Source organism: Arvicanthis niloticus, chromosome 15 (genome assembly GCF_011762505.2).
Source record: "Arvicanthis niloticus isolate mArvNil1 chromosome 15, mArvNil1.pat.X, whole genome shotgun sequence".
NCBI lineage: Eukaryota > Metazoa > Chordata > Mammalia > Rodentia > Muridae > Arvicanthis > Arvicanthis niloticus.
The window spans coordinates 2,171,089-2,197,064 of NC_047672.1; the positions used below are offsets into that span (position 1 = coordinate 2,171,089).

Genomic DNA, 25,976 nt, shown 5'->3' on the forward strand with positions numbered 1-25,976 from the left:
TTAATCCCAACACTTGAGCTCGCAGGTGGATCTCCGTGAGTTTGAGGCCAGCCTGGTCTATAATGTTCCAGACCTCCAGACCAGCTAAGACTAGTGAGGCCCTGATTCAAAAAGAAAAACAAAAACCAACCAACCAACCAACCAACCAACCAACCAACCAACCAACCCACCCAGATGTACATATTCAGCTATTACTAGAAATGTAATTCTCCCTAAACACACATGGGGAAGACTTCAAATAAGCAACACAAGGCTTATAATGACAGCATTAATGGCTGTCAGTGGGTTCTGGGCTAATAGTGGCTGTTTTTAATCACTAGTTTCTTAGCAATGGTAGGCTTTCCATTGGCTTTACTCATTAATCAACACCTCAGGGTTTCTCGTGTATTTATGTGTACATCTGTGCAGGTAGGAGCCCGAGCATGTGATTAGAGGTCAAAGGTCAATCTTAGATATCATTCCTCAAGTGCTTGTGTTTTGAGATAGGATCTTAGCCAGGCGATGGTGGCACACGCTTTTAATCCCAGCACTTGGGAGGCAGAGGCAGGCAGATTTCTGAGTTCGAGGCCAGCCTGGTCTACAGAGTGAGTTCCAGGACAGCCAGGGCTACACAGAGAAACCCTGTCTCCAACAAACAAACAAACAAACAAACAGAGATAGGATGTTTCTCATGGGTCCAGGGCTCTGTCTGTCTCCACCTTCCCTGCGCTGGGGTTACTGAGTGTATATTATATATACTGTATGTTATTGAGTGTGTACCACCTGGCTATTTTTTTACGTGGATTCTAGGGATGACACTCATGCCCTATAACAAGGCACCAACCCAGCCTTGGCTTCTGTAATAATTTTTCTCCCTCCAACAAAGCTTGCCTAGCAATGGGTGTGCGTGAACATGGGCTTTAGAGCTAAGGGCTGAAACCAAGATATACAGAAGGAGGTGAGGGGTAAAGTAGCTACTGTGAGTGGGAAGTCAGCCTGGGCTACATATCACCTGCCTCCATAAACAGGCTATGTGCTATCTCAGTTCTGTAAGTATCTTCTAAAAGGAATGTCTGGACCAAACATGCATTTTATAACTAGGTTCTTACTGTGCCCTTAGGTCAGGTAAGGACTCCCCCATCCCCTAATAAACAGGATCAATATTTTAAGACCTGTAACCACTCATATACTGTTCTTTTGGTCCTATCTAGCACCCTGCATCTGCTACCTATATAATTTGTTACACACCTCTTCTTTCTCTTTAAGCCCCCTTCCTCCACAGGCACTGGATTTTCCGTGGTGCTCATGAAGTCCCATTTGCATAACTTTCAGTTTAAAAGAAACATTTTTTATCAACTAGTATTCTTAATTTCAGCCGTCAGGCCAGGCAGCAATCTTTTTAAGTTAACTCTTTGGTCTGGCACATTAATATACAGTTGATAATTTAGGTTACAACAGAGGTTGTTATTTTTTAGTCATGTTCCTGAATAATCCAGTCCATTAAAGAAAAGGGAAATCTAATCACATCAAGGGTAGAACTCTGCTAAGCCTTGCAAAGCTGCTTGTCACACACTTTACCAGACTACAGGGCTGAGAGGGAAGAGATTGCATTTGCATGTCTTCTATGAGCTAATAGCGCTGTAAAAGTGATAGATTCCACAGGTCATTACGAATATTCAATTATTCCTGTGTGACATGTTAGAGGTGCATATGTGTGGTGCTGACAGGCTGAGTTTGATCCCTGGACCCCACAAGATGGCAGGAGAGAACCAATCCCGAGAGCTGTCCTCTGAACTCCATACCCTCGCTGGCACACACAAGAATTTCTTTTATTAAAAAAAATGGAAATATGAAATACAGAAATGTTTAAAATTGTATTAATAAACCACTTTATTAAAGCAGCATAAGTCCTGTATGCATTGTAAATATACAAAGATAAATACAGCTCTTCTCCCTCAACAAAGAAACATCTCTTTGAAACAGGAACCATTACAGAAAACCACAGGGACCAAGATGAAGAGAAGGAGTGGACATGTGATGCCCTGCCCATCATCCACCGACAACATCCTGGACCAAGGCTCAGGGGGCATCTCAGAAGAAAGGGTAAAAGACTGTAAGAGCTAGAGAATGGGGTGTCTGCTGTAAGACTGTGTCCTAGACACGTCAGGAGGGAGCTCAACAACATGGCTACCTAAACATGACCTGAATACTGACAGCACCAGTAGACATGCTAACAGAAGGGGAGATCTCAGACCCCAGCCCTAGACAAAAATCTGGGCAACCAAGGAACGCTGGGAGCAGGGGACACAGTCTTCCCCAGGGATGAGCATTCCAACTGGTTAGTAGTGAGCCCTAAGAACATACATACAAGTAACATTACAAGGACTGAGAAGGCTGTGTGTTTAGAAGGCTGTGTGTTTAGAAGGCTGTGTGTTTAGAAGGCTGTGTGTTTAGGAATATATTTGTGTATTTATCTACAATTAAATTATCTGTATGTTTATATACAATTAGAAAAAAAAAGGCCAGAAACATGAGTGAATTTGAAAGAGTAAGGTGAGTGGTGTACATGGTAGGGAGAGGGGGTAGGAAAGAAAATATGAAAATTATGTCATCGCATTTTAGCTTCAAACTATTTTTAAAATCATATTAATGAGCCAGGCAGACCGGAATACATCTTTAATACCAGCAATCAGGAGAGCAGCTGAGCCACACAGTGAGACCTGGGTTTGGAGAAAAGCTGTCTCACTGATGAGGACAATAGCCCTATGAGAAGAGGCAACTGAGGAACTTGATATACTCAGGAAGCTTTACCGAGTTAACTGGCTGTCCATCCACCTTGCAGTAGCCAAGAAAGCCAGGAAGTCAGCTCCTACCTACTCTACTGTCTAGCCTGGCTCACAGGCAGCCCAGCAGGCTCTAGACACAGAAGACAGCCTCAGAAGCCTGGGGTGAGTGCAAGCAGGCCCAGGGATGCAGGCAGGGCACAGACAGGAAGTTAGATAGCTGTGCCTTCATAATGAAGAAACTTAGTCACAGCTTCTCTACAGGATGCTTTTTAACTCACAGACCTCTGGTAGTATGAATGAACAAAGCCACAGCGACAAAGGGAAACACGGTATTTTGTGACATAGGCATTAAGAGGTTTGAGAACAGCAGTTAGTCTGAATATCACATGTGGAACTTTCCCTGGGTCTGAACAGGAAAAGAGATTTTCTAAAGCCTTCTTCCTATGCATACTCTGTGCTGGATAGTTTTATGTCAACTTGACACAAGCTAGAGTCACCAGAGAGGAGGGAGCTTCAGTTTAGAAAATATGTCCATAAAATCAGGCTGTAGGGAAGCCTGCAAGGCATTGTGATTAATGGGGAGGACCCAGCCCAATCTGGGTGGGGCCACCCCAGGCTAATGGTTCTGGGTTCTATAAATAATCAGATTGAGCAAACTAGGAAGCAACCAACACTCCTCCATGCTTTGCATTGGCTCCTGCCTCAAAGTTCCTGCCCTTCCTAAGTTCCTGTTCTGACTTTCTTCAAATATGGACTACATTATAGAAGTATAAACCAATAAACCCTTTCCCCTCCAACATTCTTTTGGTCACAGTGTTTTATCACCGCAATAGTAATCTTAACTAGGACACCTCCTGAGCAGTGCAAACTCTTTCTGGGTTTTATGGACACACAGCACCCAGTTCCCCTCAGCTCACAGCTGGAAGTGACAGCCTGTTCCAAGGTATCTATAGCTATTCTAAATAAGAAAACACTAGTAATATAAAACTTAAACAGTTTCAGAATCTATCAATTAATGAGAAGAACATTTCAAAATAAACTTCAAAATTCTAAAATGAGTACATCATTTCCCTGTATTTGAAAAAGTACACAGAACCCCCAAATAATGTAAACTCATCTTGAATTCAAGTATAACTCATCAAAATCTGCTGGCTATAAGGAGCAACACTGATTACCTGGCTACCTCAGAGACAGAAATGCAACGAAGTCTAGCTTAAACTATATGACATCCTTGGCGAAAGGGAAGCAGGTAGAGAGGAAAGGAAAACGGGGAAAGAAGACACGAACATTCCTTTCTGTCTGTCTGTCTATCTATCTATCAATCAGTTTATTGACTGGCTTTTTGGGACAGGATTGTGTAGCTCTGGCTATCCTGGAATTCACTATATAGACCAGGCAAGCTTTGAACTCACAGAGATCCACCTGCCTCCACACCCAGCTCATTCGTTTCTTGAGGGAGGCAGATGAGCAGGTGGCCCTGTGCTTCTTCCTTTGATTGGAATAACAGCTCTGTACATCTGCTCCAGCCACAGCCTCAAGGAGCCAAGGGACCAGCAGTGAAGCCTTCCTAAAGTACTCAGAAAGTGACTTAGTCTGAAACATGTGTCATGTATTGAGCTTCAAAACAAGCTCAGGGGAGCCCAGTATGTTCTGATTGACCTTCCACACCCTGGAGGGGACAGAACAGCTTCCAGTTTTTCTGTACTGTTTATATTAATTTTGCCAGAATTAAAAACTTTAGAATCAAACCACTTTAGCTTATAAAAGACTTTAAAGACCTGCATTAGTGCACCTAAAAGCCTTTCTGATGATAAAGATCAACAAAACTCCACCCCACTTTCTCTGATCATAAAAATGTGTTTTTTTAAACTGTTACTTTTTAAATGATGCGAAACTAATGAGAACCGGCTGCTCTTGGCCTCGTCCTCTCTGGAGAAGATGACTCTGTGCTTCACGACCCTCTGCCAGGCCTTGCAGAGATAGGCTCTGTGGTCCATGTCTCCATCGCACGGGTGCTTGGAGGAAGAAGGCCCTTCTGCTGAGTCTGAGCTTTTCTGCATTAGACTCTGTGTTGTTGCGAAAAGCAGCAGACGGTACTCAGTGGCGAGCCTCTCTAGGAGCTGAGAGCACTTCTTCAGCGTTGACTCCTGCAGGGACACACTCTCCCCTCCGCTGACTCGGTCTACCCAGTAAAAAGACGACAGGCTATCCACAATGAGAAGGCAGAGCGAGGGCTGACTGCAGAGCAGGGCTTCCAGGGAGTGCAGTGTGAGCAGCAACTGCATGCTGCTGCTGCAGTAGGCCAGGAACAACCTGCCAAGGCAGAGCTTTATGGTTTCCTCGGAGCTCTGCGAGAGTCTATGCTCAAGAACTGTCACAAGCCGGAGCATGTCAAAGTGGTAATCTGTGTCAATAAATAAGACTTCTATTTGCAGTCCACCCTCTGATTTTGGAAGTATACATCGGGCTGTTAAATGATAGAGCATTTCTGTTTTCCCCGTTCCTTCTGGACCATGAAATTCAAGAATGTCACCTGTGTAAAATTCAAAAATGTCCATCAGGATACAGCAGGGCAACAGTGGGGCACAGACCAAGCCTCGGGGAGCTTTACAGAGAGGTTTATTAGAATACGAGCTAAAAATCTAAATCCACTTGTTACAGTGGACCTATATAGGCAAATGCAAACAAAGAAGGAAATTCATATGGCATCTCTGAGAAAGGACCCAGCTTAAACAAGTTTTTTGTTGTTTGTTCTGGTTGGTGCTGAGTGAAATCCAGGTCCTCAGCTGAGGTAGGAAACAGCTCTACCATTGGCTGCACCCCCACCCACAGTAAGAGGGTTGAAGTGGTGCAAGGGAAACTTCCTGAGATGGGTTCACAGGACTCAATGGCGTCAGAGCCTGTGTTGTTAGAGGCTGAGCCTGAGCCCAGTCCCAGAGCCACATAATGCTGACGCAGTGGCACTTGGTGAAATGGGGGTGCAGGCAGGAGACCCCCACTTGCCTGCTGTACATCCACGATTGTCCTCTGACTACTGTGTGCTGTGGTGTAAGTGCACACATATACAGATTAATGTAAAAACTGGCTTGAAGGCCGTAGTTAAACACACAAAAGCACAAGATAGAGCCTGTCAGCAGGCTCTCAGGAAGCTAACACTAGTAGCCACTGTCGCAGTTATGGAGCTGATGCTCAATCTTGAGCATCACTGACTGGATTAGAAAGTGCCTGGACAGTGAGTAATGTCTCAGGGACTGTCTGGGAGACCTGCTATTGTGACAGGTCAATCCCCTGATGACCTCATCTGATGGCATTCTTGGGAAGTGGGAAGGTAGAAGGTGGGAGCTAGGTGACTGGAGAGTATCTTGCTCTGGCTGCTTCCTGACCTCAGAAGTGAAGAAAAGTCTTTCCAAATGCTCTTACGTAATGGTAGCACTGAGGCCAGGTGACCATGGATGGAACCCTCTGAAACCATAAACCACAGTGAATACTTTCTCTTTAGGTTGTTGTGTCCTAGTGATGTGAAAATAACTAATACATGTCTGATTACATTTCCCATTGCCTTCTTGAATTCAGGTTGCTACCAAGTATTCTAACCCCAGGACTCCAGGCCTTCCTTCCTTCCTAACACACTTCGGCAGATGCTCTCCTAAGAGCAGGTATCTCCCTGAAGAAGACAGATCACAACCGTCCTTCAGCTTGACTCCTAGACCTAACCCTGGAAAGTGCTTTTAAAAGTGGGTTCATAAGGTTCCCTAAGACCGTCCACTGGGAAACGCCAGTGCTGGGGATGGAGTGATGGCTCAGGAGCTAAGAGTAGTTGCTGTGCTGGCAGAGGACCGAGGTTTGATTCCCAGCACCCACATGGCCATTCATAGCTGTAACTCCAGTCCTAGGGGACCCAACAAACACTTTTGACCTCCATGAGTATTGCACATACATAAAGCAGACATTCATGCAGACAAAATATCCATACACATAAAATAAAACGAAGGAGAGTTCAAAGCCACCTTGGTCTCAAGTCCAGGACAGCCAGGGCCATACAAAGAAACTCTGTGTAAAAACAACCAGAGGAGCCCCCGGGTGCTGACATAAGTAATACTGTATAAGGATAAAGTAAGACTCTTGCTTTGCATGAATTAAACTGAGGGGGAGGGGGAGGGGGAGGGGGAGGGGGAGGGGGAGGGGGAGGGGGAGGGGGAGGGGGAGGGGGAGGGGGAGGGGGAGGGGGAGGGGGAGGGGGAAAGAGAAGAGAAAAGAGAAGAGGAAAAAGAAAACAAAAATTCCAGAGTTTGGCACTTGAAAAGCTTAAACTGACTTGGCTGGGGAAATCTGGATGGCTTGGCCCTGACAGCTCCTCTTGGATGCTGGGAGGAGTTGGAGCTAACAGACTGAGGCAAGAGCCTTTAGAATACGTAAGAAAAAAGCCAAAGCAATCACCTTGGTAGCAGCCTAACTGTGTAGCCAACACACTGAATTTGCAGATCACAACTTCTACTTCCCAGGACTTAGAAACTGGGCACTGCAGTAAGCAGCCTCCATTTGTAAATGCATTAAAGATGCTTCCACAGCCAGAGCCCAAAGATCTTACTGCAACTTAAATGTCCTATAATAGATGCTGGAAACATTTTGGTTGTTTGTTTGTTTTTGTTTTTTGAGACAGGGTTTCTCTGTGTAACCTTGGCTGTCCTGGAACTCACTCTGCAGACCAGGCTGGCCTCGAACTCAGAAATCCACCTGCCTCTGCCTCCCAAGTGCTGGGATTAAAGGCGCACACCACCACTGCCCAGCTGGAAATCTTACTAACATAGAAACCCCAATCTTGGGTCTGCCAACCGAGTTCTTGTTTAGTTTTACAGTAAATGTAAATAAATGTAAGCACATGTTTTTGATAGTGACTAAACATGATGGTGTTTCTCAATGTTTCAATAATATTTGAATGCAAAAACCTGCTAAAAAAAACCCTTTCCCTATACACAGTTGGTTTCCTACGGCCCGGCTCATCAATACAAACACATGTGAAATGACATGCCTTCTTATAAAGTTCAGAGACAACTGACAGATGTACCAGCAAGCCCGGAGTCCTTCAGGCTGAAGGAAACAACAGTAGCTGATGGCGAAAGGCAGATGACGGAGGCAGCACAGGAAAGTCAGTGTGCGAGCAGCATGTCTGTGTCTGTCCTCTGGGATCAGCTGTGCCACTGGAGCTGCTGAGCATTAGGTGGATGCAGCACTTACACGATGACACTAGGGGCCACTGAGACAGTCAGACAGCCGTCCGTTGTTCCCTTGCCTCAGCCATCAAACCTTTTCTTTCAGCAAGTTTGGTACCCTCATTTCCATTTCCACTCAGCAACACAGTTTTGGACACAGACTCCTAGAGTGGGAAGTGGTGGCGCACGCCTTTAACCCCATCACCCAGGAGGCAGAGGCAGGCGGATCTCTTGCGTTTGAGGCCAGCCTGGTATAGAGAGTGAGTTCAGGGACAGTTAGGACTACACAGAGAAACATCTCCCATAACTCCCCTCCCCCCCCCCCAAATAATGGTCAAGTCCCCATTAGAAATATCCACATTCAAAAATGAAAGCAACAAACACTCTCAAGCTGGGTGTGGTGATAGACACTTGTCATCCCAGCACTCCTGAGGGTTAACCTCAGGTACACAGTGAATATGAGGCCATCTTAGGTTATAAGAGGACCACACTCAAACAGAAAAATGCACACAACCCTAAAACCTTACTACTATTTCCAGTTACTGTTATTCAGTAAAATGAAGTTTCAGCGAACACACAATGCACAGACATAATGGGAGGAGTACAGAGGGTGAAGACTAATCAGACCTCAACAGCAGTGAGGGCTGAACTATCGAAGCCAAAATGTTAATCCAAACTAGACAGCTATAAATTAAGATATTAACTAATGACAAGAAAGAAGAGTCTAAAAAATATAAAAGAGAATGGGACGGGAATTAAAATGGTAAAGCAGAGGGGCTGGAGACATGGCTCACCAGGTAAGAGCATTGCCTGCTCTTGCAGAGGACCCAGGACCCAGATGGTGGCTCACAACCACCTGTAACTCCAGCTCCAGGGGAGTCAACACCCACTTCTGGCCTCTATGGGCACAGACAAAACATATTCATACATATGATATAAAATAAACAAATCTTAGGGGAAAAAGTATGGCAGCAGAGCACAATCTAAAACAAAACAACAACAAAAACAACCAGAAAAGGTTGTAATAATGAACACACAAATGAACCTTTAAAATAAAAGTTATTATTTCAGATAGTAGATGTGTATGTATGTAGGCTAAAAAATATAAGAAATAAAATAGATGTGTTAGCTACTTATAATCTCAGAATGCTGAATGCTGAGAGACAGGAGGACTGTCACAAGTTCAAGGTCTGCCTGGGCTACACAGTGAATTCCAAGCCTTGCAAAGCTGCTACTCTGATCCATTTAAGTGCTTTCAATAACCCAGGTAAGTAGAATCATATGGTTTGTCTTAGTCCACTTAACATATCATTCTCAAGGTTTTTTCAAAAATATTTTATGGGTTGGGGAAATGGCTCAGCAGTTAAGCACACTAACTGCTCTTCCATAGGACCTTGGTTCAAATCCCAGCAACCACAAGCAACTCACAACTGTCTGTAATTCCAGTGCCAGGGCATTTGATATCCTCGCACAGACATACATGCAGGCAAAACACTAATTTATATAAAATAAAAATAAATAAAAATTGTTTAAAAAAACGTATTTTTAATCATGTGTATGAGTAGGAATGTACATTTGAGGGCAAGTCCCGAGCAGACCAGAAGTGCAAAGCTCTCCTAGAGCTGAGGTGGATATGAACTGTCCGATGTGAGTTCTGGGAACCGAACTCGGGCCCTCGGGAGCAGCCCAAATTCCTGAGACCAGGCTGCTCTCAAACTCACAGAAATCTGCCTGCCTCTGCCTCCCAAGTGCTGGGATTAAAGGTGTGCGCCACCATGGCCAGGTCTTTCTCTCTCTCTGATTCATAGGAAAAGCAATGATGCAGACAGGGATGGCAGAGCAGAGCAGAGCCAAGGGTGAACCAGCTTTCTAACATCCACACTGCACTTCTCTTCATGAAGCTTCCAGCCTCCAGCTATTCTCCAATTCCAACAGAGCCCTTCCATGCATGCTGTCAGGAGCAGGACAGTAATAAAAACAGCTCAGCCACCTCCCCACGCGCCTGCTCTCAGACCTCTTGATGGTCCCAGCCCCACGTGGATCACCACAATACCAAGGTAAATAAGAGAAGTCCATGCAAGTCCGGTGTGAGCAGGTCCCGTCATGAAGAATGTACGGGAGTACAGAGGGTGGAAATAGTGGCTATCTCTCCAGTTTTATCCATATTGACAGGATTCCTTTATAAGGCAGAAAATTATTTCATTGTGTGCGTGCGTGCGTGCGTGCGTGCGTGCGCGTGCATGTGAAAGTGTCACTTTGTAGCCTCACCCCTCTGGTGACCTCCTCAAGTGTCAATGCTGAGACAATTACAGGTGACAGCCCTTGTACTTTGCTTGTCCCTGCAGTCATCGATGAACATGTGTTTGCTTCTACCTCACGATGGTTCACATCATATGGTAGTTCTAGTCCCACTAACACGCAGAAACTCCTTGCTGCTCTCAATGACTGCAGCGTTCTTTTCTGCACGTATCAGAGACACGTGATGGTTCTGGCCTCCTCACAACTCTGACAACACCTAGGATTTTGCTTTTGTTTTAGATAGTGTCATCCTGATGAGTATGATGGAAAAGAACATTTTATAATGATGAATGGGTCAGCCAGCAAGAAGACATAACAATAATAAATTTTATATGCAGAATGCTCAAATCCCTAAACACAGGAAGCCAGATAGACAGAACTGAAGAGAGAAATAGAAACAGCCAGGAACATCAATAGCTTACTCACTCTAGAAAATGGGATGACAGCTAGAACAGGCACACAGGAGTGCAGCAAGGAGGCGCAGTTACACCAATGGCCAGCCAGAAGCAAGTGTCATCAAGAGAGCACTTGGCCCAGGGACAGGAGAGTACAGTCTTCTAGAGTGCAAATGGTGTCCTCTAGATTAATAAACACTGCTCGTGCTGCAGCACAAGTCTCAGTACATTCAAAAGGCCTGAAATCAAAGCAACGTGCACTTTCAATCAGAAAATGACAATCTATAGACCTTTTTGTTTATTTCTGAGACAGGATCTTGCTACACACAAGCTGGCCTTAAACTCTGACCGTGCATGCTAGAACCACCCGAATGTACCAGCATGGCTGGCCGTAAATCTTCCTGACCCTGGATTAGGGAATAAGAGTCTTGTACATGCTACTAAAATATGAGCAAAGAAGAGATATTAGGACCTCAACAAAGTTAACAACCCTTTCCTTTAGAGGAAGCAACAAATCCCAACAACAGTGTGGAGAGGCGCACTGCAGCTTCATCTACTGGAGAAACATTGTTTATCTAAAGCGTGTAACGCCACTACGATGCAATAAAATTAGCAAATATGACATTTCTTCTAAAGACACAGGCAAACTGTGAGTGAGTTCAGGTAGATACATGCAACATTATCAGCCACAGTAGGGTGTTGCTCCATCTAGAGCAGGATGCTGCAAGCACAAAGACACACTGAAAAGCAGTCCTGGGATGTGTGGAATTTGGAACCAACACTTCACCAATGGCCACAAGAAAAACGTGATGCGCCTTTAGAGATCACTTTGGCTATCTCCAAAGATGAACAGCACACATCTGCTTATAACTTTCAAACTCCCTCATGAGTGTCACCCAAGGAACCAAACCCCATCCACCCACAACAAAGACTTGTACTAAAACCCCAGCAGCACGGCCCGCAGCTCCTGAGTCATGGTGACCGACCACAGTGAGACTGTTCCCCACTGCAGAATCAGTTACTGGGCTGGAGTCATGACTCAGTAGTTCTACTTGCTGCTCTTGCAGAGCATCTAACTAGGTTCTATACCTAGCACCCACATCACAGCTCACGGCCACCTGTAACTCCAGTTCCAAGGCCTTTTTCTGTCCACGGCAGGCACCAGGCACCCACACGGTTCACAGACATATACACTGGCAAAACAATCATATGCATAAAATAAATAAATCTTAATGGAGAAGGATGTGCTACTGATACATGCTACAAAGACAGATATGAAGGTCGACCTTAATTACATAAGACCTCCAGAAAGGGCAAGTCTACAGAGAAAGCTGGCTATGGTTGCCTAAGGGTGACCACTAGTACAGATGGGTTTCTTCCTGTGGTGGCAGTTACACATCTGTGTGACTACACTAAAACTCAGTTATAGGCCTTAAATTCTGTATTACAGTGAAACTAAGCTAGTTTAACTAGTCAACCTTCCCTGTAAGTTTTCCTAGTATGACAAGTTAGTTCCTATTTTTCCTGCTGGAGAAATATTAACAGAACAGTTGGGAACCTGAGGACTTCCTTGAGGCTTTGCAAACATCTAAGGAAAAAGAGTGAAAAATAAGCCAAGCAGCATTCCCATGAACACTGTGTGCCAGAAGAGACCAGTGTATGTGCTGAAGATGATGGCCGACTAGGAAGGCTTGGAGCTCCCTGTTCTAGTGTGCCTCACACTTAGCCTACACTGCCTCCTCCTAGGGCAATGTGTGAATATGGCTACTCAGGGGCACAAGAGAATACTCCAGGAAAGCGGTCACACAGAACTCCCTTTCACAGGCTCTCCTGCTAAGCACTGTGTTTTACCATGCACTGGTGAATCTTCATCAGCAAACAGGTTGGGTTCTAGTTCTTTCAAGGAGCTTCTGCCTTCAAGTCGGGCAAGGAGCTTAACAAGAGAGAGAGAAGGGAAAATATTACTAAAGTGGATACAGCATTCCAGAAATTATTTACATAAATTTCAAAAATCTTTAAGACTATAATTTTGAAGATTTAGAGGAAAATATTAGGAAGGAAATACATCTTAGGAGAAATATTATGTTTATATTTAAAGAATTGTATTATTTATGTGTATGTGTGTGTATGTCATGTGCAGAGGCGCCCAAGGCCAACAGAGGGTGTTGGATCTGCTGGCTCTGCAGTTAACAGTGGTGTGAGCACCAGTGTGGGTGCTGGAAGTCTCGTGGGTGCTCTGCAGGAGCACCACACATGAACTGCTGAGCCATCTCTCTCCAGACCCTGCCTGCCTCCTTGCCTCCTGCCTGCCTGCCTGCCTGCCTGCCTGCCTGCCTGCCTGCCTTCCTTCCTTCCTTCCTTCCTTCCTTCCTTCCTTCCTTCCTTCCTTCCTTCTAAAGACAAGTCTTCAGCTGTTCCACAGAGACATCCTGTCTTGAAAAACAAACAAACAAAAACAATAAAGTCTGGGTCCTCCTATGTAGCCTTGGCTGGCTTGGACTCACTATATACATCAGGCTGGCCTCAAAAAACTCACAGAAACCCACCTGCCCTCTGCCTCCCTCCCTCCCAGGTACTGGTTAGTATTAAAGGCACATGCCACCACCATCCCTGTTCATTTACTTTCAAACTATTTTAACTTTTTATTTTTATATCAGAGCTACTGATGTGAAATGAGTCTGAACCTTTGAAGTAATAGACAGCAACTGTAGGGAATGCGGATACATTTCTAATGACAAACTATCATTGGTGTACGATTTTACAATAATGCTTCTTGTACCTATGCCAGCTATGCAGTGATCTGATTGAATTGATCCCATTTTATTTCGCTAGGAAAGGGTCCCAGGGGAAAGTCAAGCAAAGACTCCCTGGGGAGCTGCAGGCCTAGTTGTACTTTTAAAGTAGGAGCTCAAGTACACCAGCCACGGGCAGGCACAGCCACAGGCATAGGAGAGGGGTGCAGCCAAACACACAGAGAGCAGTGTAGGAAGCAGGCAGGAGACTTGACTGGATTCAGAACCACTAAGGACACACACCTCGGCTGTGCCTCAGAGTGTTCCACAGAGGTTTAACTGAAGAGGAAAGAACCTCCATCAATGTGCGAGGTGGTAAGACTGGGCTAGGGTACCAGACTGAACAAGAAGGAAAGCAAGCTGAGCTAGAGGGTCCTAGTTTCCTTTCTGTGGCTATGATAAAACACTCTGACCAAAAGCAACTTAGAGGAGGAGAGGGTTAAATTGGCTTACACATCCAGGCCACAGTTCACCATTGACAGAAATCAGGGATGGGAAAGCAGAAGCCATGGAGGAACACTGCTTGCTGACTTGCTCTCTGCTTCTATTTAGCTAGTTTTCTTAAACAGCCCAGGACCAGAACCTACGGATGGTGCATCATAATGGGCTGCACCCTACAGGATCAATTAATCCTTCACAGATATGCCCCTGGGTCAGTCTGATCTAGGCAATTCCTCAATTGAAGCTTTCCTCTCAGATAATTCTAGGCTGTCACATGACAATTAAAGTTCACTAAGGCAAATTCCTTAAATCTTTATTTCCTGACTGAGGATGCAGTGTGACCAACCATATCAGACTCTTGCTGTCATGAATCAACTCTCTCCCTTTGCCTCTGTCAGGTATCTGGTCACAGCCATGAGAAAAGTAATACAGAGAACAAGGAGCAGGGTCGCTGTGATAAACCTGACCCATGCTTCTCAGGTCTCTGGAACTGGTTAGCAGGATGAATGCGGAAGAATCTAGAGCTATGGGCAGAAGAGCTCTAGAAAGCTGTATGCAGAGCTAATGGGTCATCCTGGTGTTTGTCTCGCCCCGCTTGTCCAGCAAGGAAGACACAACAAACCGGATCCTTCTCAACAGCCTTTATTGGAAGTGCTCTTTTAGATTTCTTGGGGAGACTGCCTCGAATGCCCAGAACGGGCTGCTTATATACCCCCAGCCCTGGGCGTGGCAAAGCACATGGAGGTGTCCGATTGGTCAATTTGCAATGCCTCATTAGCATACCCCACCCGGGAGGGGGTGATTGGTCAGGTTCGTGGTACCCTAGTGGTACCTCATTTGCATGCCCCGTTCGGGAGGGGCTGGAGCCAAATTGAACTGCGCATGCGCAGGCCTCTGGTAGTTCCTACCAGAGCCTAGGCAGGCGTCATCTTGGATTGCCGCCTCAGAAATGTGCAAATGTGCGCCCTTGGCCCGCAGAGTTGAAGCGTGCAGCGTTGTTTTAGTCAGCCATGTCAACTCTGCGGTGCCGTTTTACTCAGCCGCATAAGGTTGGCGGCCTACATCGGTGGGAGTTGGGAAAGCAAGAATGCAGAGAGAAATGGAAACAGTGAAGGCCCAATTCCTATTGGTCGTTCAGGCTATCGTCTAGCAAAGAATCTGGCTGTGTTCTCAACTTGGGTAAGGCTGAATTTAAAAGTAATGAATTTATCTGTTTGGTGGCAGAAATCTCAAGAGGACTACATGAGGCCATGCCCTGGCTATAGGTATTCAATTCAAACTGCAAGTGTGGGAGGGTCATGGAGTTTTTTTTTTTTTTTTAGATTTATTTATTTTATATATGTGAATACACTGCAGCTATCTTCAGACACACACTAGAAGAGGGCATCAAATCAGATTACAGATGGTTGTGAGCCACCATGTGGTTGCTGGGAATTGAACTCAGGACCTCTGGAAGAGCAGTCAGTGCTCTTAACCGCTGAGCCATCTCTCCAGCCCGGGTCATGGAGTTTTATACTGTAGTTCCAGAAAGCTGCTGAGACCACTCATGTGTGGCAGGTTTGGAGGTCAGTATGGGAAGCTATGCTGATGGAGCCCAGCTTCAACAGGGACCTCAGAAGATGCCAGGACCATCAGACATCCTGTGGGGAAATCTGTAGCACTGAGTACCTCAAGAGAGAAGCTATGTGTGCTGCAGGCCAGAGCTAAAATGGAGGGGAGTCCCCACGTCCTCTGGAGCTGTACGGACGTGACAGCCGGCCCTAACCTGATAGCATTCTGCTTTTGTCTGCTCAGAAATGATTTCACTCATCTGAGTGCTCAGACCTGAGTAATAACTTACACAGGTTCCTTGTGATGATTAAAGAAACTTACTATGGAGCCAGGCATCCCTTAAGGGCCACTGAGCTTTTGCTGTGGAATGTGTGGAAGATCCTAGTGGCCTGCAGGTGAGCTAAGAATAGGATAGTGGCTGGGCATGGTGGTGCACATCTTCAATCCCAGCACTTAGGAGGCAGAGTCAGGAGGATCTCTGAGTTGGAGGCCAGCCTGGTCTACAGATCCAGGTCTAGGACAGCCAGGGCTACACAGAGAAACTCTGTCTCAAGAGGGGGAAAAAGAACAGGATAATGGGCTGTGAGGTATTAATAGCTGCCTTTGCTCCTGTAAAACTTGCTTTTTGCCATGGGGAAGGGATGAAACAGTCGTTTTATTACTATATTGCCCGAAAGAATAAAATAACCAAGGAAAGTAAACAGCTGCCCAGCTGTGGATTCCATGGACAGCTGTGATGTACTCCTTTCTGATGTCTACTTTAAAATCAACCTCAACTCCCTTCCACACAGCATGCTGTTTGGCTCTAAAACTGCAGTCCTGCTGTAGGAGGAGCTAAGGTGGGAGGAGTAAGGAGAGGAAGAGAAGGAGTAAGGAGAGAAGAAGAAGTAAGAGGAGGAGGTAGGAGAGGGAGATGAGAGGAGAGAGAAAGGGGGGAACATGGAAGTGGATATGCGCATGTCTCTAGCAGTCAAAGGTAGTTGGTATATCTAGGTTGGGTATTGGGTTATACTTCTAATTGTATAGGCATACTGTTATTGAGCATTACCAAGCATATAAAGCCTTTGACTAATGTTTAAGCATTTGAGTCTCATTCTCCTACTGGGCCGCATAGATAGCAGGATGGTCTGGGCAATACCCAGCCTTTCGGAGACAGCATGGAAGATTGGCAGAGCCATCTCCCACACTGGCGTCTCGAGGGTGGCAGGGCTGGTGCTTCTGGCTGGTTGTTTCCAGCTGTGGTGCGCATGTGGCCTCTGGACACGAAACATGGCGGATGAGCTAAGCAGAGCTGCCGCAGCTTAGATAGTCACTTGACCAGCGGCCATTTTAAATAATTACTTTAACAAAGTGGTGCCCATGTTAGAGGTATAACCTAATGCCCAACCTAGATATACAGACTACCTTTGACTGCTAGAGACATGCACACATCTGCTTCCATGTTCCCCTCTCTCCTCTCCTTCCTCTTCCCACCTTAGCTCCTCCTAGCAGTAAGAATAAATTAATTTAAGGTAAATTTGAATCAAGTCTGTCTTTGGTTTCCCCCAGAGTATGTAGGGCCACCCCAAAGCCCCATTCCACCATGAGTGCCAGGTGCTAATATGGAGCTACAGGGTTTAACATTTGTGTTGCTGGGTTTTTGGTCTTGTTTTGGTCTGATCTTTCCCTGTACTATGTTCACAGACCACAAGAGAATGGATTACGGGCTTCCACATGGTTTCTAGCATCAGCACAAACAGGAATCCCACTGCAGTAGGGTCACAGACCCAGATGCAGCTGGGCTTGTGGGCATACCAGGGACATCTGCCTTAGCATTCGGTGGCAACATGGGCCATGGATATTAACACAGACCCAGTCATGGCCGTCTGTGGCATCATGGCCCCAATATCACCTTGGCCTTGGGTGGAGTGCAGGCCACTCAGCTCAGCATTACCCACAGCGACAGCATGGCACACAAACATCAACATGGCTTCAGGTTGCAGCACAGACCACAGACATCTGAGTGGCCTTCAGTGGTAGCACAGGACATGAACATCAACACAGATCCAGCCACAGGAAGACCACGAACCCAGGCATGGCTCTCAGAAGCAGCACAGGCCTGGACATCACCATGGTAGCAGTGCAGGCCACTGACATTGGCATGGCTCCTGGCAGCCAGCCAGCATATCTTAATCGGCAAGCTCCAGGTCCAGTGACAGACCATGTCTCAAAAAAAAAACGTGGACAGCTCCTAAGGAACAAGCCCCGAAAGCCAACCTCTTGTATTGACAATAACAATCATGAAAAGAAAGGGAGGGAAGGAAGGCTTTAAAAGTAACTTTTATTTGCCTAAAGTAATTGTCCTCTCTGAGGCTTACTGCCTCAGTCTACTAACCTAGGCCTTGAAACTTCTAGTCTCCATACATCTAGAATGTTTTCAGCTTCTGAGACTTACTGCAGAGTAATCTTACTGTTTCTTTTTCTTTCTGATCTTGGACTGGCTGATTCAATTCAGCTGTTTGGGCTCAAATGGCTCTCTAAGCTGACTGATTCAATCTGGCTTCTCTTTATTTGCCACTCCAGGATTGCTCTGCTTGACCTCAAACTAACTCTAGCAATCTGTTCTAATCTTCTGACTCCTTCTCATTTTCGGGCTCATTTTGTCTTCATCTGTATCTAGCTTGTTTTCTCCATATCCTGTCTCTCTCTGTATGACTGTCCTTTTAAAACTGCCTTTCTCCTTCCCCTCTCTGCGCTGCCCCTTAAGTAGCTTCCCTTCCCTCTCTCTTCTCATGAGAGTTGGGCATTTCCTATTCTGTCAAATCTTTCTCTGATTCATCACTTTTTCTGCCACTCTAATAATTAGACTTTCAAACATGGGTGTGTCTTCCTACAAACTAACTTTACCATCAGTGTTTGGGATTAAATGTGTGTGCTAAGGCTGAGCCTCACCACAACTAGAAATAGCTTTTTTTCAGTAAATAACACAATCTTGGGGTTCACAGTGAGATCAAATATCCTGCAATAGAAGGCAGGCAGCTGGAATGGACAGTGAGTGAGAGTAAGAAGCAGTTGCCCTGGTGTGGATATGATCAATGTGGAAGTTTTGGCTTTATCACAGATATTCCCTAAAGTCAGAGGATGTGCTGGCTAGTTTTTATGTCACCTTGACACAGGTTAGAATCATCTGGGAAAGGGGAGCCTCAATTAAGAAAATGTTACCACCAGACTAGCCTGGCAGCAAGCCGGTGGGGACATTTTCTTAATTAGTAATATTCATGGGAGGGCCCAGGCCTTTGTAGAGGGTGCCATCCCTAGGCTGGTGGTCCTGGGTGTTATAAGAAGGCAGGCTGAACAAGCCATGGTTAGGTAGAAAGCCAGTACGCAGCACCCCTTCATGATCTCTGCTTTTCCTGCTCTGACCTCCCAGAGTTAGGCATGATGGCCCATGTCTACAGTTTTTGATGCTTGGGAGGTTTAGGCTGGGGATCTTAAGTTTCCAGTGTTGCCTGGACAATACAGTGAAATTCCATCTCAAAAATTTAAAATATAATGTAATAAAATCAGAAGACTAATTTTTTTCACATGTGAAATTAAAGACTCCTCAGCCACTTCCAAAATTCAACTGCCCTTCAGGGCATAGACTCAGGCTTGGATCTTTTTTTTTTTTTTTAAGAATTTATTTATTTATTTTATGTAAGTACACTGTAGCAGCTGTCTTCAGATACCCATATGAGGGCATCAGATCTCATTATAGATGGTTGTGAGCCACCATGTGGTTGCTGGGATTTGAACTCATGACCTCTGGAAGAGCAGTCAGTGCTCTTAACCACTGAGCCATCTCACCAGCCGCCAGGCTTGGATCTTGAACAAAGCATTTATCTATATTACACAGAAAGACAACTGTTACTCCAATATGATATGATTAAATAAACCTCAGAGTTCTAAATTTATTCCCAGAAGGACTGCTGCTCTATAATTACCTTTTTAAAGCAACCATTTCATAAGACTAAAAGGAAAGACAAATGCATAAAAGTGTAACTATAAGATATACCTATTTAAATATTATATTCAAAAGCAATTAATAGAGACTAAAATGTCAACTTAAGTTAGTATTACATTGGGTATATGATTAAGTTTTAACTGGGAAGGGACTGAAGTGATGGCTCAGGAGGTAAAGTGCTTGCTGTATGAGCACAAGGACTTCAAATCAGAGCCCAGACCTATGCAAAGCCAGGCAAGGACAGTGTTAGCATCAGGCATCTCCACCACCTGGCCCAGGCACCCAGCAACAACAGACACTTATCACTAGCTACCAAGATGCCACACAATCCCACTGTCACCATGAGTTGCAAATCCTCCTCCCCTGTACACGGGCTACACCCCTTATAAAAGGCTAGTCGCTCTTCTTCCCACTGTCTTTTCCCTCCATCCTCGCCCAGAAGCAGCCTCCCTAATAAACCTATGTGAGACCTGTTGCATGGTGTGACTTTATGGTGTGCATAGCTTAGATCGTAACATATAGTGTACATATGTAACACTTGGGGGTGGGAGGGTGAGTAGAGACAGGATCCCTGTAGCTTGCTGTAGCCCATCAGCCTAATTGGCTTCTGCATGTGACATGGAATATGTACATATACACACAAACACAGAGATTTTTTTTTTAATTGGGAGTTTACACCAGACTGTTTCAAAATTTCAGTTAGAAATGTCTACAAGATCTTGGAAAGAGCTGGGAAAGTATAGCATAAATTATTTTAACCCCATTGCTGATTAGTGAATTCTAGGCCTTGGGCTTGCTAGGTGTGCTGGTTAGTTGTCAGCTCGACACAATTTAGGGTCATTTGGGAAGCTTCCACTGAGATTGGCCTGTAGGCAAGTCTGTGAGGCGTTTTGTTTTTTATTTTTTTAATTAATGATCAATGAGGGAGAACCTAGCCCACTGTGGGCAGTACCTATCCCCACTCCCCTCAGGAGGTAGTCTCGGAGGTATTCCTCCATGGCCTCTGCTTTGGTTCTGGCCTTGATTTCCCTCAATGATGGGCTGTGATTTTGAAGTATAAGCCAAACAAACTTTTTCCCTCTAAGTTGCTTTGTCATGGTGTTTTAGCACAGCAAATAGAAAAGCAAGACACTAGGTAGTGCTGTCTCAGCCACGTTGAGCCTTACAGGGCTAGACAGTACAGAGGTTCCTCCATCTTGTATTCTTGTGGAGGTCGTTTGAGGTTTAACTAGAATCTAATCTCCTTGACAGAGAATCCCATAAAAACAACCCAAGTCTATTCTAGAAACTGATAGGATGTCCGTAGCTAACTTATCTTGGTTTTCCTTAAAACTGCCTGTTTGTGCAGGAACCCTTTCCAGCTAACTGTTCATCTTAGCGGCTGGCTTGCACGGGACTCCACCCTTAAGCTTCTCTTAAAACTACTTGCTTCAAACTGCTTACTCTTTGGAACCCTCCTGCAGCTGCTAAGGGAGATGCCTTGATGAGGTCTCTGCTCTTCAAAACCCCATGTTCTGGACAGTCCTGAGTCCCTGACACTTGGGTGTAGTCCCAACCAGCTGGAATAAAGATTTTCAAGTGGCTATAAACTGTCTGAGTGTTCACCTCTGGTGGGCTACCAGAAACAAAAGGAACTTGAACATTTTTTTAAGTTACATTTATTGTATGTCTATGTGTGCATATGCAGGTATGTTATGGCACATGTGTTAAGGTCAGAAGGCAGCCTGCAGAAATCACTCTACTCTTTCACCATGTGTGTTCTGGGCTCAAAGTTGGTTATAAGGCTTCATGGCAAGCCCTTTACCCACCAAGGGTCTTGCCAGCCTCTACCCTCCTTCTTTGAGACAGAGTCTCATGTAGCCTGTGCTGACCTAAAGCTCACTCTGTAACAGGACAGCCTTGAACTCTTACACCACGCCTGGTTTTATGTGGTGCTGGAGATCAAGCCCAGAGCTCTGAGCATATAGGTGAGCACTCTGCCAATTGAGGGAGTTACAGCACCAGCTCTGTAGGAACTTTTGATAGCAGAATGCTGACCACTTTCATTGGACATGAAGTTTGGACACAACCTCCCATCCTCTCTGTATTACTTATCTCACTGCTGAGACAAAAACACCTGACAAAGCAGGTGTCAGGAAGGAGGGGAGGGAGACACTGGGGGCGGGGGTTACTTTGTCTTACTTCTGAGACACAGACCACCTTGTCAGAGAAGGGAGGCTGATCACATGGCACCCTCAGTCAGGAAGCAGAGAGAGCACTGAGCACTTAGCTCAGCTCACTTTCTCCTTTTACTCAGTATGGGATCTCAGCCCATGGGATGGGCAGAGCCTGTATTCAGGATGAGTCTCCCCACCTCAACTAATCCAACCTAGAAAATCCTTTATACACACGACCAGGGATTTGTTTTCATGGTGATTTTTAAATCCCACCAAGCTGACAATTAAGATAAACCATCGTGATCTTCCAACTTTCCCTCAGGAAGGAACGTTCACTTGTGCAGCTCCCCACTATACTGCGGTCTCTTCTGAGGCACGGTTACCATAAACCTAAGGTGTCCTGGAGCTCAGTGTGTAGTATAGGTTGGCCCCCATGCTAGGATTTCAGACGTGTAGCACTGGCCTGGACAGAGGTCTTCCAATGGGCATCTTAAGAGCAGGAAATAATCTACTGTGCTCAGCAGTGTAAAGGTCTCAGTGGTGCTGACGACAGATTCCATGACTGGAGCTAAGGAAGCAGAGGCAACTGCTTCAAGCAAAGAAACGGATCGAGAGGCTGGGGTGCCACAGGGTAACATCTTGGTTTCGCTTTTATCTTGTTTTAAATTGTGATTCTGGTGGGAAAGACCAGTAGAAATAAACGCAGAAACCAACCATGGTGGTTCTTCCTGTAACCCTAGCACTGAGGAGGCAGAGGCATCATGAGTTCAAGGCCAGCCTAGACTATATAAGACTCTGCCCCAATAAAACAAAAACAACAAAAACAGTGCAAAAGGGAATAACCTTAGGAGGAACACAGCAAAATCCTTTCCTCTTCATTTAAAAAAAAAAAAAAAAAAAACACCAAACTGTTTTCAGCTGGGCAGTGGTGGTACATGCCTTTAATCCCAGTGCTCAGGAGGCATAGGCAGGTGGATCTCTGTGAGCTCAAGGTCAGCCTGGTCTACAGAGTGAGTTCAAGACATCCAGGGGTATACAGAAAAAAAAAAAAAAAACCTGTCTTGAAAAACAAAAACAACAGAAACAAAAAATATATTTCTGGGGCTAGAGCAATGGCTCTTGCAGAGGGTCAAGGTTCAAGTCTTACTACCAACATGGCAACTGGGAACTGTAACTCATGTCTACCGAATCTGATGATCGTCTGGGTTCTATGGGCCCAGGTGTGTACAAAGTACACACATATGCACAGAGCAAAAATTTATATAAATAAAGAAGTTTGTAAGCCTATGATTACACAAAACTATTTTTAAGTAAATGCTATTTTGTCTTACTTAACATTTGTCTATGACAAAAGCGCATGCACACACACACACACACTCACACACACTCACACACACGCTTGCCTGTGTCCATCCGCTTTTACACTGGGAGATGAATACTCCACCTATTTCTTAAAGTTCACTTCCCACCATTCTCTTTGTTGCCACTCTACAGAACACTGGCTGTACCCCTAAGTCAGTGGCTCTCAACCATTTTAGTGCTTCAACCCTTTAGTACAGTCCCTCATGTTGCAGTGACACCCAACCATAAAATTATTTTCGTTGCTACTTTCATAACTGCTAATTTTGCTACTGTTATGAATCATAATGTAAATATTTTTTGAGATAGAGGTTTGCAAAAGGGGTGGTGACCCACAGGTTGAGAACTGATACCCTACATGTTGCCCTTACTTAAAAAGCACACCATACCTGAGCTGTTCCCTCCTCAGCAACAAACCACTGCAGATAGTCTTTAAAATGCCAGTTCAGGGGCTGGGAATTGTAGCTCTGGTGGCAGATTCCGTGCCTAGTAATCATGAAATTGGCACTGGATAACAGGGTGTGATAGCACACACTTGTAATCACAGCATTTGGGAGGCAAGACGATCAGAAGTTGAAGGTTAGGGGCTGGAGAGATGTATCTCAATTAAGAATGGGTATTGCTCTTACAGAGAACACGAGTTTGGCTCAGAGGACTCAATTGCTAGTGACTGCAGTTCCTGATCATCTGGCACCTTTTCCTCTGGCCTCCAAATTCATCTGCACACATGGGTCCAGATCAACCCACAAACACACATTCATTTACATAATTTCTATAAATAAATAAGCACATTGGTCAAGGTTACAACTGCACAGCAAGTTCAAGGCCAGCATGAGCTACCTGGATCCCCTCTGAACACATGTAAGTCATCTCTTCCTACAATGTCTTACAGATCATCTTTTGGAGAGACATGCTTTTACCATATACTATACATTTTACGGCAGCTTCGATTATTACATTTTGTTTGTTTGAGAGAGGGTCTCACTATGCAGCTCTGACTGGCCTGGAACTACCTATAGTAGTTAAAGTTACCAGGCTAACTTCAAGCTCATGTAGATCTGTCTGCCTGCGCCTCTTTAGTGCTAGGATTAAAGGCGTGCACCACCATGCCTGTTGATTTTTGTTGTTGTTGTTTCTTACTCTCTTGTCTTGGCTGACATAGTACTCGAACCAGTAGCACACTTTAACAGCTAACGGTTCCTGAATGAAACGGCTTGCGTGGCTCTGGAGAGACAGACCATGGGGGTATTCTGGGATAGAGGGCCGGATGCCACAAACAGGTTAGTTACAAAGGTGAAGCAAGCTACCCAAATTCAGAAAACCTCTACAGAGGCCAAACTGATGGGCCTGCCTTCCCTAGCTCCTGCCGCACATCCCGCCATCGCTGACCCGTTCCTTGGCGGCTGTCGCGCCACCCCACGGTGGCCCTCCGCACGGCCAACCCCCACCCCCACCCCGCGGTGAGCGGCCCTCCGCCGCCCCGAGTCTCTCACCTCCGTCCCGGATTCCGCCCGGCGAAAGTCGCTGCACATCGCCCCACCAGCTCCTCAGGTTCAACCCAACCGCCTGCAACGCCATTTAGCAAAAGCGCGAGACACACAGCCAGTCAGAGCAACGGCCCTGTGTGCGCGTGCGCACAGTGCGGGCGCTGGGCCAAAGAGGCCAGGAGCATGCGCAGTAAAGCTGCGGCGCCCTCTGGGTGACGCCAGTCCCCTGCGCCTCCTTTAGTCCTTTCGTTCTCTTCTGTTAGTCATCTCGACTTCCCTTTATCGAGCAAAATTAACATGCATTTGATTTTTAAATTTTATTTAGTTGTTTTTAGAGACGAGCTTCCTATGTAGCTCTGTCTGTCCTGGAACTCACTACGTTGACCAGGCTGGCGGCGAACTCACAGAGATCCTCCAGGCTGGCCTCCAACTCACAGAAATCCGCCTGCCTCTGCCTTCTGAGAGCTGGGATTAAATGTGATCACCACCATTCCTGGTGCTTACTTGTTCTAAAGACACTTAAAGTAAATCTTCCTACCACGGTTGTGTATGCCTGTGATCCTAGCGCTCAGGAGGCGGAGGCAGGGGAATCACCAAGAGTTGGATCAGGCTATAAGTCTGGGCATGAGATCATGTCTAAAAGATAGTAGGACAAAAGTTTACTGATTTGGGCTTTTGGTGTGACAGGTCCCAACAACTCCTGAGGCGGAAACCATATGATCTTTTGAGCCCAGGAGACTACTCTGGAACAGCGGAACCGGGTTAAAAGGAAAACTAATAAGGTTACTGAGCAAGCACATTCTTTTGTTCTTTCTTGAGTCAAAAACCTCTGGCTGGCTGTGTTAATTATAGATAGTTGGGGTGGGAAGAGAGAAATGTATGTTGAATTGAAAAGAACTGTGGAAATACACCGAGCCTATGAATTTTTCAAGCTCTTGGTTTGGTTAGGTTGTTTGTTTGTTTGCCTTTGTTTTTTGTTTTGTTTTTCTTAAGTTTTAGAAATACAGGTCGGGAGCACTCCTTTATGTGGTTCTAGGCACCAACACTTCAGTGCATGCTAGCTAAGCACCCTTGGAGATGAACCACATTCCCTGGCCCATTTCGTAAGATCTTGGGAAGGAATGGAGAGTAGAATAATTTTCTGTTTCCTTTCACATGCCCATTGAATAAATAGGTAGAATACTTATATTCTGTATAGCTATGAGTAGAAATCTTATGTACACAGTACACATGAGTGTCTGTACAAGACATACTACCACACATCAGATTTGAACTTTTCTAGGAGTATGCCACTGGAAACACGCCTGATGGAGTTTACAACTTATTAGGTCAGTTACTGGAACTCTCCTGAAAATTCACTTTCCCACAGATTTGTAGGTTGTGTCCTTGTGAAAAGGTGTGAGGTTGGCTCTGTGTCATTTTTCTCTCTTGTCATATTCTTGAAGCTGTGTAGTTAAGTATCTCTGATGGCTAGTTTATGTCATCTTGATACAAACTAGAATTATCTGAAAGTCAGGTGCCTCCATTGAGGAAATACCTC

General features: G+C 45.4%; 1 protein-coding gene across 2 annotated transcripts; it reads right to left on the bottom strand.

Moving 5' to 3' along the window:
- Positions 1 to 1,844: 1,844 nt before the first annotated feature.
- Xrcc2 (X-ray repair cross complementing 2) lies at positions 1,845 to 24,589 on the bottom strand. 2 transcript variants are annotated; one of them, XM_034519680.2, is made up of 3 exons: positions 24,443 to 24,589; positions 12,520 to 12,601; positions 1,845 to 5,298 (listed from the first exon to the last, which is right to left on the bottom strand). In XM_034519680.2, the coding sequence occupies exons 1-3, from the start codon at positions 24,479 to 24,481 to the stop codon at positions 4,583 to 4,585; spliced, it is 837 nt and encodes a 278-aa protein (XP_034375571.1). In that variant the 5' UTR covers positions 24,482 to 24,589; the 3' UTR covers positions 1,845 to 4,582. The 2 variants fall into 2 exon arrangements, with proteins under 2 accessions (XP_034375571.1, XP_034375572.1); XM_034519681.2 differs by lacking the exon at positions 12,520 to 12,601 and having other exon boundaries at positions 24,443 to 24,587.
- Positions 24,590 to 25,976: the final 1,387 nt, after the last annotated feature.